This window comes from Bemisia tabaci, chromosome 2 (genome assembly GCF_918797505.1).
Source record: "Bemisia tabaci chromosome 2, PGI_BMITA_v3".
Classification (NCBI taxonomy): Eukaryota; Metazoa; Arthropoda; class Insecta; order Hemiptera; family Aleyrodidae; genus Bemisia; species Bemisia tabaci.
Genome location: NC_092794.1, coordinates 58,296,041 through 58,310,060, shown reverse-complemented (window position 1 = coordinate 58,310,060; position 14,020 = coordinate 58,296,041). Strand labels below are relative to the sequence as shown.

At 34.9% G+C, this 14,020-nt stretch overlaps 1 protein-coding gene across 1 annotated transcript; it reads right to left on the bottom strand.

Moving 5' to 3' along the window:
* Positions 1 to 356: 356 nt before the first annotated feature.
* Positions 357 to 12,673, bottom strand: Alg12 (Alg12 alpha-1,6-mannosyltransferase). Its single transcript, XM_019040987.2, is given in 10 exon segments — positions 357 to 4,401; positions 4,404 to 4,441; positions 5,666 to 5,911; positions 7,029 to 7,255; positions 7,815 to 7,959; positions 8,598 to 8,751; positions 9,706 to 9,879; positions 10,254 to 10,386; positions 11,440 to 11,571; positions 12,517 to 12,673. Coding segments are annotated over 9 exon segments (1,800 nt in total). The 5' UTR covers positions 12,517 to 12,673; the 3' UTR covers positions 357 to 3,850.
* Between the last annotated feature and the right edge of the window lie 1,347 nt (positions 12,674 to 14,020).

Genomic DNA, 14,020 nt, shown 5'->3' with positions numbered 1-14,020 from the left:
GTCTCTTACATGGTTTGCATTTTGGCATTTGAAATATTGTCTCTGTACATGAACCTTTCGAGACATATCACCTCACAAGAAAGTGGTTTAAGGTGAAACCAAAATTTTTAAGTTTTAATTGTTGATACTTTAGGTATCCTGATCTACTTATGGTTAGAATGCAAAAACTAATATTTCAACTGCAGGTTTTATTTAATTTATTTTTTTGTACTTCTGCTCCTGATGCATTTGTAGCGGTATTTCCAAGCGATTTTGCATCACGTTTTGGGGGAAAATTCTTTACAGCAGAGCAAGGAAAAATTACACAATATTTAGTGCATCAGCAATGATTTGTCTTTCCAAAAAAAAGAGACAGATAACTTGCAATAATGCATAGATTTATTATGATGAAAGACAAAATCAATTTGACAGAAAGTAACTTCATCACAAAGAAATGAAGAGGAAACTAAGAGAATTCATTTTATGTAACGAGAAGTGCTTGATCAAAACGGCCAAAGTAAAAGGAATTAAAAAAAGAACACAAAAGTAACAAAGACATAGTTATTAAACTGTAAGTAAAACAATTTCAAAAGTGAAACGGATCAGATGTTTTTCCGTAATTAAATGGTCTGAACTTAAAATTACAATTCTGCTATTGTTACTTAAAAACAATTCGAAAACCTGATGAATAATAGATCCTTTCTTCTATGATATGTGAATGTGAATTTTGCTTAAAAGCGCGATTAAGAAAAAAACTAATAAGTAAATCTAATGGTAGGTTCAATATACAAAAACATCCAACTCTTTAAAAAAGAAGAGAAAAAACAAAATTAATTTAACTTTTTATGTATGACAATAATTAACTTTCTGAACCAAGGACTTTATTCTAGAACACAAAAGAATTAAAATAGCCAAACCTATTGCATAGTATTTAGAATTCCTAATTGGTAAAATACTTTTGAGCTTGAATTCAAAACTTCAGGTAATTGTAAATTTATTCTATACTATCTCAATGCCTCCTTCACATTATTGAAGCTTTCAGTAGTTTCAGTGAGCGCCCCCTCCCCAAATTACATTAACGATTGGAAGTCACAATGATTCCACCTCAGAGTTTAATAATATTTATCATAAATGAGAGTTCAAGTAAAACTTAAACTGACTTGTTTTAGTATTTTTGTCAGTGAGTTTTTGGGAGGTTCTTTTGAGCCCCTCAAAAGTCTTGTATCTGTGACAGTAACCACTGTGAGATGCCTGCTGACTATATTTTGGGACTTCACACAGTAACACATCACTTAAAATAGCTATAAAAAATATCACTTTACAAAGTGCGAATAAATAATTAATCTTTGGCATTGGTAAACTTAAAATTAATATCAACATCAAAAAAGGAGCAAATGAAGACGTTATTCCAAAACATCATTTAATTTTCGCCAAACCTGCATTAAAATTTGAACAGCTTGAATGGCAAAACGATGGGCTTGATGAAGGCATCTTTAAAAGATAAATGAATGCTTGAGGATGTAAAAATGCAACCTTTGGTACATAAGACCAAGTGTTTTTCAGATTCACTTGAAAACCGACTGACATTCAATGGGTTTTTTCCTGCCTATTTTGTCCATTTTAGGAAAATTCAGGGCACATCAGCATGAATGTTCCAGTTAAAATTTCTTCTGAATATTTAGCTATTTTTGGGGGAAACTACCTCGCTCTCTTTAGTCTTTCTTTACTATTTTCGGTTTCCCCCAAATTCAGCTTTTTCTTTTCTCTTATCACTTTTTGCCTTGACTACGGTGACTCTGAATTTTTGTGCTGGACTTGCTAATCAAGATAAAATCGCTTGAACAAATTAATTTCCAAAGCTTTAAAATTTTAGCATTTGTTTGACCAAATGTTGGCCACGAGCTCTGCAGATATGACACTCCAAAACAAGGCACAATGGTAGAGCAAGGAATGTAAGATAAAAGTTTACATTCTGTTTGAGATTGCTCATGAGTTTTTGGTTAAGACTATCGACAATTTTGATAGCACTTAAAAGTTTTGAGTGAGCGTCACTGGTGATAAAATTTTACAGCTAGCTGCAAATTATCACTTAGAATGCTTGAAATAAAAATACTAAGAATTCTACTTGACAACCAGAATTAACACTGTGCGGTGTATGAAAGAATTCATTTCTCTTAAGTACATTGATCAGAATGATAGGCAAAGTAAGAACTAAAGCATCCATCTGTACTTTACTGTCAATTACATCTTTATTCCTTGGTACGTGAGGAATTGTTTTTTTTTCTCAGTAAGAAGTTGTTTGAATATAGTAAAATGTTGATATTCTTCATGGCTTTTCCATTCAAAGGGGCAAGCAAACACCCTCTTTGAGAATTGCTTGTTATTTTCTAGGGAAATTTAAACAAAGTTGTTCAAAAGGCTGAACGGATATTGACTCCTTTACTAGTACTCAACTTTCCTAGAAAGATGGTGTTCAGAATTATCTGAGCTTATCTGAAAACCTAAAATTTAGATTTAAGGTAAAAACACATAAAAGGCCGACATTTTTGCATCAACAGCTCTATTCTTGAGCAGGAAGTTCGAATTTATGGACATAAACTTGTTGGTTTCTCGCTCAAAAGATAAAATTAGAAAATTTTAAAGTGTCCACCATGTTCAACACGAAAATTTGATGAGAATACTTGTGATGTGATGCTTCAGTACTTAACCTTGTCTAGAGTTCCATTATTCAGATAAAAAACCCAACATTCATGAGAACTTGAAGACTAGATTTCAAAACAACAAAACAAAAAGGACATTTAAAAATATATACAGAACAACAAAGAAGAGGTTCATTTTTGGGAGTCAAATACTCTGAAGTGCTATTTTGACAAAATAACTTAGTCACCTCAACAGAGATAAAATCCCAGACCTTCAGAACACTTTTCAAGTATACTTACAAGGAGCATAATTCTAAAAAGGTTAGAAGAGCATACCTATAAAAACAGTACTGTTTTTACGAATGCTTAGTGCGTCTCAATTCTTTTACAGGGCACGTGCATGGTACCAAACACAAAGTATTGAAGATTACAAACAATCATGTTGTCATCAGACACTAGGCAAAATTCGTTTTACTTAAAGAAACAAATCATGTGAATGGAAGAGATGCGTTAATGTTCGAAAAATCAGCAAAATCTGGACTGGAGTGCTACTGCTTTTGTTTAATGCAGCAGAAATCTTGACTGATTTTTCTAGAACCACAGCTCTTTTTATCATAGACCCTTAAAGGTAATTCATAGAGGACGGCAACAATCTTGGTCATTTTTTAAAAATCAGTGGTTAAGGAGGTAGAAAAATCTTCCTATGAAATCTTAAAGTGGAGTTAAAAGTTCAGTTCATCATCACAATTGATACACTAAAATTAATTGAAAATCGGGCCATTACTTTGAACTTCATATTAAGATTTTGAGGTATGACATTTTGCATGAGCATTTTTTAATGATTTGCCTAGAGACTAATACATGGTTATCCAAACCTAGACTGAGTTTGGTGGGATGAAACCCCAAATTTTTCTGCTTGTATTGAAAACAACGTACTTGCTATGGATCGCAAAAAAATTATTGCCACGCGATAGCAAAATCTTGCACTTATATCTGTGAATCCACCTTAAATATAGTCCACAATATTATGGAAGAATTTTGCTCTTGAGCTAGGGGAGGAGAGCGTGGCATGCCCCATTGTCTTACCTATTGCAAGTCCCAAGCACTCAAGCCACAGATTTCATATTGAAATGCAATCTTCTTCTAGAGAGCTTCTGCTCTCTAAAATTAGCTGGAGGACAAAGAAAAATTTCAGTCCAGATCAAGTCACAGATTTTATTTTCCTGTCAAAACTATTTGACGGAAGATTTGTTAGAGTAAGAGTCAGCTTCAGATTTATTCCTCAACGATTTGGTTTCATCGACGCTTTTACCACTTGATTTTAATTTTTTTTTACCTGGTTCAGTTTTCTGCACTTCAGAAAGATTTCCATTTATCAGATCTTTCTCAGCTTTTACTGTGCTCTTGATTTTTTCTTTCACACTTGCAGTTGGTAAAACATTTTGCGGTTTGGGCGTTGCTTCCTGGCGTTTTACGCTAGAATTTGGATTCATTTCAGTCTTCACAATTTTCTTTTTGGTAGGATCGTCTTTTATTTTTCCATTTTGGGTGGATGCTTTGTCTTTCTTTGCAGTGATTTTCTTACCGGTGAAACCTTCTCGTTTCTTTAAAATAAAAATACGTGGCTTCGTTTTCACCCTCATGGGAGGAAACGAGTTGTAATTAAAAGCGACATGCGAAAAACCTTGAATGGTGTCCAAAATCTCATGGCTTTCTGATAGTGCCTTCATATTTGATGAGTGACGAGTTTTAGCTTCGAAAAGAAGATGCGTGAAACTGAGAATTCAGGACTGTCAACCGTGAGATTTTCTCGCTTGTCATAACTGGAAAAAAAAGAAATTGCAGGGGTATAGGCAAGCATTTTCATCGGTAAGGAGAGCTAAAAAGGTTTGGAAAATGTTTATCAAAAAGAAAAGAAATGAAAGCATAAAAAAAAAACACACACACACACACACACTAAGCTAGAGAGAATATGATGGCTTCACTACAAAATTAAGTTTTTCAATCTCAATCATCCTTAATTTTCATGTGTACTTCATTTTTATAAAGGAAAAAATATGATCTTCATAGTTTGGGTTTTTTTCTTTATTATTATTATTATTTTTGACCATACTGAGTTTATTTTGTAAAAATTGAAAGCAATAATTTTGATTTTTTTTCTTCTCTCAAAAAATAACGCATGCCCGCATAATTTTGGAATTTTTAAATTGAGATGAATGTTATTAAAGTTAAAGCATTCAATTATCACACAATAAGACTGAAAACCTGAGCATGCACCCTCGGAAACTGAACATTTGCGAGCAATCAATCACTGTCGAGTAACTTGTAGTTCTGAGAATCTTTAAGAATGTATCATTTTAAAGGGAACTTTTATTTTTAAAGAAAAAAATTAGTGCTAGTGAGGAGTACAATTGGACGTATTTAAATCAACAGGAACTATAGCTATGTTGATATAAGCCCTGAAATTCTTAAGAATAGATGGATGAAAGAGCTTCCGTCACAATAGGTGTAGTTTAAATGTATCAAATTGCATGGATTGAGCCAAAATCAGTCCAATTACATCAGACTTTGCCTCGTTTTCTTAAAAGTTTCATTCTTTGAACAAAAAAACTATGCAACACTGAAACTTGGAATTTTGTGAGTATACTCTTCATAATTTAGGGTAAATTTACAAAGAGTTTAAAGGCAATACGTAGTTTAGTTCTCTGTAGATGAAATTAAACATGAGTTCGGCTGATTCTAGTTAAACCCAAGTTTACATGAGCCAAGAAAACTTTGGTTACTCAGCGGGTGAGTTGTTTGAATTGATTTACAAGGAAAATTGTCATTTAATACTAAAATTAATATAGGCACTGTGCTCCACAGCAAATCATGAACATGTATTGGAACATGGATTGTTTTGATCTTAATTCCTAAGTATTTCACGTTCCATTGGAGTATTTGTAATTTTTTAAACTGAATGAAAATTTTTGATAGACGAGTCTTATTTTTTTGAGAAACTCGCCGTGATTTGAGCAAGATACATAGATAATAATGGCAAGACTTACTTCCAATTTGAATTACATTGCGTGAAGCGAGTCACTCCTGTTTGAGCTGCCAGATTTGTGATATGAACCGAAACATTGGCATCCGGCGATTCTAGTTGATGCAATTTGGATATTGCATAACCACCAGGGTAGTTAGTTGCTGAGATACTCAACAAAAATGCAGTGAACAGGACATTTCCTATTAAATGCGAGGCAGCAGCCAAGGAGAGAAACCCTCGAAAAGGACCTTTAAAACGCAGCATCCATCTAATAAAAAAATAATTAAAGGTAAGGTCAGTGCCTGTGGACATAAAACTTTGCCCATGTCATATAACATATTCATTTTATTGAGCTCTATGCAGAGAAATTGGAGATGCAAAGTTTTGTTTAAAGACTACATAGGGTACGACATTGAGAGCCATAATATATGACTCTTTACTTAAACTTTTCATAGAATACGAAGGAGGCATTAAAACTTTCCAAACTTAACTGATGAGTGAGAAAAAAACAGTTTCAAAGAACGACTTTAATTATTTCACAGAAATGCTCAAGTCAAATCAAGCACTGAACTAGTTATAGTATATTTTACAATGGAAGAATTTTCCTGTGTACTAACTTATTTTGACAAAATCAAAGATACCTTGTATCGGAGGAGGGTGGAAATATATACAAAAGTAAGCTCTAGTTATTTGCCTAAAGCATATGTTGATTTCAATGCCAAAGTAGGCCCACGTTGAATTTCTGGTCGTCGGTTTTCTGCGAGCAAGAAGTTTGAATTCACTGTTTATGACATAAATTACAAACATATACTTATCACTTATCACTTCTGACTTAGTTCAATCAAATTATTCGCTATTTTCAACATTTTTGCAAGAAATTTTGATGAGAAAGCATTTGCTACAATGCTTAATTTACGGTGTCGCCATAATTTTTTTCATCTTCAAATTCCCTGACTGTTTTTGCTTTTCCCTGATGCTGGAATTTTCTGATTCCCTAACTTTTTTGACAATAGAATAAAACTTCCACTTTGGTTTTTTTCCTTTAAATTACACTCACTTCTGCTGGATGCAAGTACATTAAATTTCCCGACTTTTGGTGTAAATTCCCTGACTTTCTCGGTTTCCAGACCGCCAGGAGCCTTGAATTTCTAGCCCTGTCTAGAGCCTATTTGATAATTTCGGATGTGAACAATAAGAAAGAGAAATCTGGCAAAGAAAAAAAAAGAAGGAACAACCAAAGAACCTCCCATGTAGTATGATAAAATATTAAACATGTTTAGTCGTGGAAATTCGCCATGTCATTCCATTCCACTAACATAATGCATTTTTTGTCAAACAATGAGCCACTGTCAGCTATTCAAAAGTAAAATAATTTGATAACTTACAGTCTGGCACAAGCTACTGCAGCAGCAATATTGAATACTGGAAAAACATAGATGATAAATCTGAGTTCTTTGTGAGGCAAAAATGAATACGCAAACACAAATAGGATTGGCGGGATCAGCAGTCTCCGTATGCGAGAATCAAAAAATGCACCCAAAACTGCAAAAATCAAAGAAAATGCCAAGCCTCGTGGAATTGCTGAGTAGAAGTACCATAAGAATGGAGATGTCTGAGGGATCCTGTCAAGGAAAATTTTTTGAATCAAATGACACAAGTACAAGCTTGAGAAGGAGAAATTAGATTTAAATGTACAACCACTTCAAACCAAAGTTGCTGTACTCATTTCCACACCAACACAAGCATAGTGCAGCTTCATTTTTTGCAATACTTTAGGATATTAGTCAACGGCATGAGTTAGCAATAACATAACTCGGTTTGCGACGTCGCAGACTTCCTGTCATACTTTATTTTTAAAACGGAAAACTACTCAACAGCAATTCTTTAAAACTGCCGTGATTTTTCTTCCCTGTGCGAAGAAAATTCTACATAAACTTCAAGGAATGATGCCAATTTGTTCTTTTTAAAAAAATGACACAGAGGCGGAGATTTTCAGACACCGCAAACAAGATATGTGATTGCAGACTTATGCCGTCGTGGTGCTCTATCCTAGTTCCATTAAGCTGTTCCATGCAGAGTAGCAGAATATTTTTATAAAAATTCTGCAATACAGATAGCCATCATTGCGCAATACAAAAGTAAGTTAAAGTAAAAATGTTTCAAAAGGATACGCCCCATTCACTGCTTCGATTTAGGATGAGGTTAAAATAGAGTACTTCTCCTTCTGGCCAAAGCGGTCTCTGCCACATGAATGAATCAACTCCGACAGTTATGATCAAGCATACGATGCCTGCAGGAATACCAATTCGAAGGACCCTGAAAGAAAAATTAACATTATGAAAGTAAAAAAAAGAAGAAATATCTACCTATCTTTTCGCCGCACGTAGAAATTTCTATTTGATTGTTTATTATTTGTCTTGTCACATTTTACTTTCAAAAAGATAAACAAATCACTACTTGTTTATGAAATTGTATGCAAAGATATTGATTAATGAAAAGTTCCAAAAATTAAAATTAGGGTCAAAATTATTTTTTGAACTCTAATGCGTACCAGTACGAAACTGAGGAGGGATATTGATTAATGTTCTTTGAAGGAAATAGAAAATGGATACATATTATGAGGAAACATGAACCATACTTTTTAATTTTTCCAATCAGTATTTCTTTGGTTATTGTCACTTCTTGAGAAATTGCAGTTTTTCTAAAAAGCGTTTCTCAGCTAAAGGATACACTTTTGCACCTAAGTTCAGGGCAAACGTTTTGGATAGAGCATCCAGAGCATACTCTTGGATGGAACACTTTTAAATAAATAAGATTCCTGAAGGTATTTTAAAAATTATATCTTCGGAAAACATGTCTATATCCAAGAGGAGAATTTAATATTCCAGTGTGAAGAATCATATAAATATTTACAGACCAAAACTTTTCCATAGGAAGGCCGTGGTAAAACTTACTTGAGGAGAGAGATTCGTCTATAGAACAGTTCAAACAACACTAGAAATCCAAAAAATAGGGCAAGCTCAAAACGAAATATTATGACAGCCGCAGCACTAGCCCAGAGAAATGACATATACTGACGCCTTATCCACCAATGCAAAGCCATCAAAACTAGAACAGAGAAAGATAAGGATTAATTCATTTGTTATTTAAAGTCTCACTTCTGCCATGCTATTGAAAAAAGTGAGACAAATTGTTTAAAAAAAAGGGAAAAGGCCAATAAGGTGGAAACTCTAGTATTTCACATTCTTTTGATATACAATGAGTGTCCCGAAGTCTTATCATCAACCCTCTTATCAAACAAATAAAGTCAGCCGATTGCAAATTGTGCGAGTTTTATATATTTTATATAATCATTTTAATAGCTGTCTAACAAACCTTGCAGAGCTCATTTGATTAAAAATTCATTGAGTTACGGTGATTTTGAGGCAACTATTTGCGTTTTCATAACAGGTCAAACTAGCTAATTCAAACCTCTTTAATTCAAAAAACTCAATGATAGCAACTTTATATACTCAAAAAAGATGCATATGTCTGTCTTCTTCTCATTAATTCCAAAATTTTAGACCTTGATCAGCAGGTTAATCAGCTCTGTAATTCGAAACGGTGCACGTACAACATTCTACAATTCGAAATCAAGTCACATATTCTGTACTTCAAACTGGTAAAAGGAAACGCTCTGTAATTGGCTTTCATGACTTTCATCAGATTGCTGTCTCTCTCTTTGAGGAATATATCAGCAAAATTTTATTTTTTCTCTTTAATTAAAAATTTTCAGATGCTTTTTCATTTTAGAAAATTAGCTCTTAAGGACCAAACAACAACACTGTCTGTATGATTAATGCCTTCAAACCACCCATGTTTGCAGCAACTTGGCTGTGTCATCATAGCCTGGCATTGCTTTTCGGATACATTTCTCCGTGGATGGTGTGCAAGTTCATTTGTCCCCTGGAGCCGCATGCCAAATCTAGGGGTAGTTTTCACAATAACTCCGAGGATGGGAACCAGAAAGTCAAGAGGCAGCACAGATGATGGGTGAAACCACCCCCATCTCATAAGACTAACCTAATGGTAACGCCATTATGTTTGGTAGGGTCCGGGTTAGGTAGAACATGAAGTGAAACTGCGAGGCAGAGATTAGAACAAACCACTTGGCAACATGTGTTCCAAAAATGTGGATGATTGTTCGTTTCAGTTTCATAAGAGAGAACAGAACACAGGAACCAAAAACAGCTCTGACTGAAAAAATATCAAAATTACATTCATTTCAGTGATTGTAACAAGAATGATAGGCAAAATATTTTAGTTAAGATAGTTAATTAGTGATCTGGAATGCATTTTAAGACAGGGTAAAAGATCTGAATACATCTTAAGACGAGGTGAATATTGACATATGCTGGTTTTGAGTTAGCTGCTCTTGTTGCTGAGTACTGCTCCTGTGATTCATTTTTCTGATGCACATTGTTATAATAAATTGTGGTTTTTACTATTTCCTTATATTTTTTAAGTAAATATAAAAGGACAATGCAACGAGTTAAGGCAAAAAAGAAACAAAGTGCTGATGATACTGTAAAGTTCTTCCCTTAATATTGATTTATCATACAATTTCTTACCAACGATTTGAGAGAAAAATTTGTTCATCTCTTGAAACTGAAGAAGGAATACCAAAGGGGCGGCTAGGGCAGAGGTCACGAGGGGTCCAATGAATGTACGAGGCACCACACCAGGAAAAACATGATGGTCATACTGAAATGAAGAGATAATGCCTACATTAGAGACCAAATTACATTGAATTAGAATTAATCATTAAATCATTTGACAGCTTAGAAATCTGATATTTTTATCTGTGAAAATTCTGAGTTAGAAAAAAATACCTGGAACGTCCTGAAATTCTATGAAGCTCCTTGTGTAAGGGGGCTAAAACATCATTCAACCAACTTCGGCAGTGCATAGCTGCCTTGCTAAAGAGGAATGCTGTATGAAATTCCAAATGTTGCCAAAGTTCTCCCAATGAAACATTCATCTTTTAGGAAAGTCATGAATATTTTCCTTAAAATTTTCAGATATTTTAGATTAAATTAAGGCACTGGAAGCAAAAAGGGCACTTTTCGGTTGTAGTGTTTCAGAGTCTCCTCTGATATTTCATGCGTTGTAAGGAAAGTGAATGCATCCATTTCACTGAGAATTTTACTGAATATTCCTCATGATTTTACAATTTTCTACAAAGAGAATTCTGGAAAAATCACTCATTAAATTCTTTTCCAAGGGATTAATTAGCAACAGAGATTCTGAAACACTGCAATCGAGAAGTGCCCTTTTTTGCATCCAAAGCCTCAATTGCTAAGGAAATTGTTAAAAAATCGGAGGAAAAATATTCACAATTTTATCAATTGATTTTGTTTTATTGAAGGAAATGTGAAAACGTCTGAAGGCTCACAAGGCGTCCCTCGTCAGTGTGGAGGGGCAGATGATTTGTCATCTTGATTATTTTATTAGATTTCAATCCATCAATTAAGATGGGCAGTCTATCATTACTTACTTTGAGGAAGTCAACTGACTAATTTGACATGTTTCCTACAGTTTACCCATCTACAATCCAAATATTATTATTACCACAAGCTTCATCCAAACCTATTTCAGTGTTGAGATATTTTCCCTTTCATTCAAATCATTTACTTTTATGAGGATGACAGTTTTCCAAACTGTGAAAAGGTAAACAAAAAATTAAAGACAACTGGTCTTGAAAGATGATGAAAACCTGAGCAGGTTTTGCATGTTTAACTTTCTACCATGGATTACCTCGGAAAAGTTAGCCTTCAAGTATAAAATGTCATGAATAGCCTGCAAGTTGAAGCTTTCCTCCACTTTTGTAAAAGGGCACAGGCACAGATGAAATGCTGCTGAGATGAATAAAATCAGATCAAACTGCATCTAAAAAAGGGAGAAAACTGTTATCAGTAAATTCAAAAGTAGTATGCATTTGTATGATTTAGTTCAATTGAAATTAAAAACTGAGAGAACTAATTTTTATTAGCTACAATTACCTACGTACAAAAATGTCACATATTGTGGCTCAACGTAAGAGTCAACAAGTTCATGTGAATTTACATGTTAATATTCATTAGAAAAATCCTTAAGAGAATTGCAAGCCCTCCCAACAGGAAAGTAAGGTTTTTAACTGAATAACTACTAATAACCACTTCAGTCTTTACTGAGTTTGGCCAGGAATTTAGACCTCTGGATCATCTATCTATCACTCTGGGCGCAACCTCTAGCACAAGAACTTTTTTTTAAAAAATAACCAATTCATTTGCTTGGTCAAAATAGAGTCACAGCAGGCTGAAAACCGAAAATTATTCCTAGACTGTTGTACTAATGTAACTAAAAAGCCACTTTCAATAACTAAAACCAGCTGGTGAAAATTTAGCCTCGGAACTGAATAGATTCTAAAGGTGCTGCGTAGTTCAATCTTGAAACCAAGCCAAGGACCTTATGGCTTTGAGGCAATGTTTGAATATGCCAGGAAACATACGGCTTGAGCGCCCCTCTTAAATAATCTATGGTATTTAAGCTTTTATGTAGGAGTTGTGAGTGATGTCAGATTAGTACTTATTTCCTCCAACAAGAGGAATTTCTCATTGAGACATTCAGGATAGTCTTGTTCTAGGATGCCCCTATTTCGGTAAGTATCAACAGCTGGGAAAAAAAATATTTGAAAAGGATTTTTGTCTACTCTCTATAGGATTAAACATCTAATAGTAAAAACTTTTTGCGGTGGTTCCATGATGAGGCTTGAATGAATACATCAACTAATTTAACTATAGGGGTACATTCAGAAAGTAAGAAAGATGTATAGTATGGGACTTAAAAATTTACCTTATTTGATGGGCATTAGAAGAATACCTTTCTTGCAGATATAGCTTTGGAGATGGACGTGGAACAAAAAAGTGGCTACTTTTGACCCTGCATGCCTTAGTTTTAGGTTAGGTGCATGTATGTAAACACGTGCATTTTCGGAATGAACAAAGTTGGCACTTGGCACAGCAGAAAAGGCCGCCATTCAAATGACGTAGGCAAATGGTCCTCGAAGAGCGACTTGGGGGGGGGGGGGGGGAGACAACAAAAACTAAACGTCGTATCCCAGTTTATTATTGCGCTTGGTGACTTGCGACGCCGAAGTGTCCCTTCCCTTTCCTGACAAATGCCATGGAAATAGTTTTGACCACCGCTAATCAAAAAAATTTACCATTTTTATATAAAAAAATAAAAAAAAAAAAAAAAAAAAAAATTACCGCCGTGGGCGGCAAATTTTGCCATTTTTTTAAGTGTAGGTAAAAAAAATCGGATTCAGAAATAAAAATTATCCATGAGGAAAAGTGGACAAAATCTCTATTTCCTGAGAGTATAGTAATTTCTAATTTTGTCGTTTTTCGGTGATACAAGAGACAGCATCTTTAATTAGTCGAGTTAAAAGAGGGACTAAACACGCAGTTTGGCCTGGAGCTCAGCGCAGCTGAGACGAAGACGATGTAAATGATGACGAGGACTTGAGATGAAAAGGACAAGCCCTCGCGCCTAGGCGCGAAGCGGCAATCGGCATGTAACACATATTAGCGCCTACAAGACTGCATGAATACTTCATCCATTGCGCGCCAAACACAGTGCGATCAGGCGCGGTTGGCGGGAAACGCATAGCGCCTACAAGACTGTAGGAATACTTCACGCATTGCGCCAAACACAGTGCGATCAGCGCGGCCGCGGTGCAGCGGCGGAAATTAAAATATTAATTAAACCACATTTATGTTTGTTCTTTCATAATTTTTTGGTTCATTTCTTTTAAATTGAGGACCTTGTCCACTCAGAGATAGATTTACGAAACTTAACTTTCGCGCAAAGTTCCGTGAAATTTTGCCAGTATATAGTGTTGACAGGGCTTTCGCAAAAAATGTATCCAATACGAGTAGGTAAACGCGTCTTATAAACCCCTCCCCTTCCGGCACGTTCACTTGATGGTTTTTATTGATGTTTCAAAACATGTTCAAAACGAATGAAGAGGGGACGGTAAAATACAGGTGGCCCATGGGCGGCAAGTAGATAAATCCGGCCCTGATGCAAATCCATGTAAAATATTTTCATTTAACGCAAAATCCGGCAACGATTAATAGGTGCAAAACAAGTTAGGAATGAAATTTCCACCATCACACACAAAACCACACTTAACCTCCAGAATAAGCAACCTTTGTTTTCAGAATAATAAACTTACGACCTCAGTAGGAGAGCCCAGAGGCTTTGAATCGCCTTCAAATTACGAGAATACGAAAGAGCATAGATGCGTGTAGGTAGCTTATAATCTTTACGTACAAACCTGAATTTTGAAACG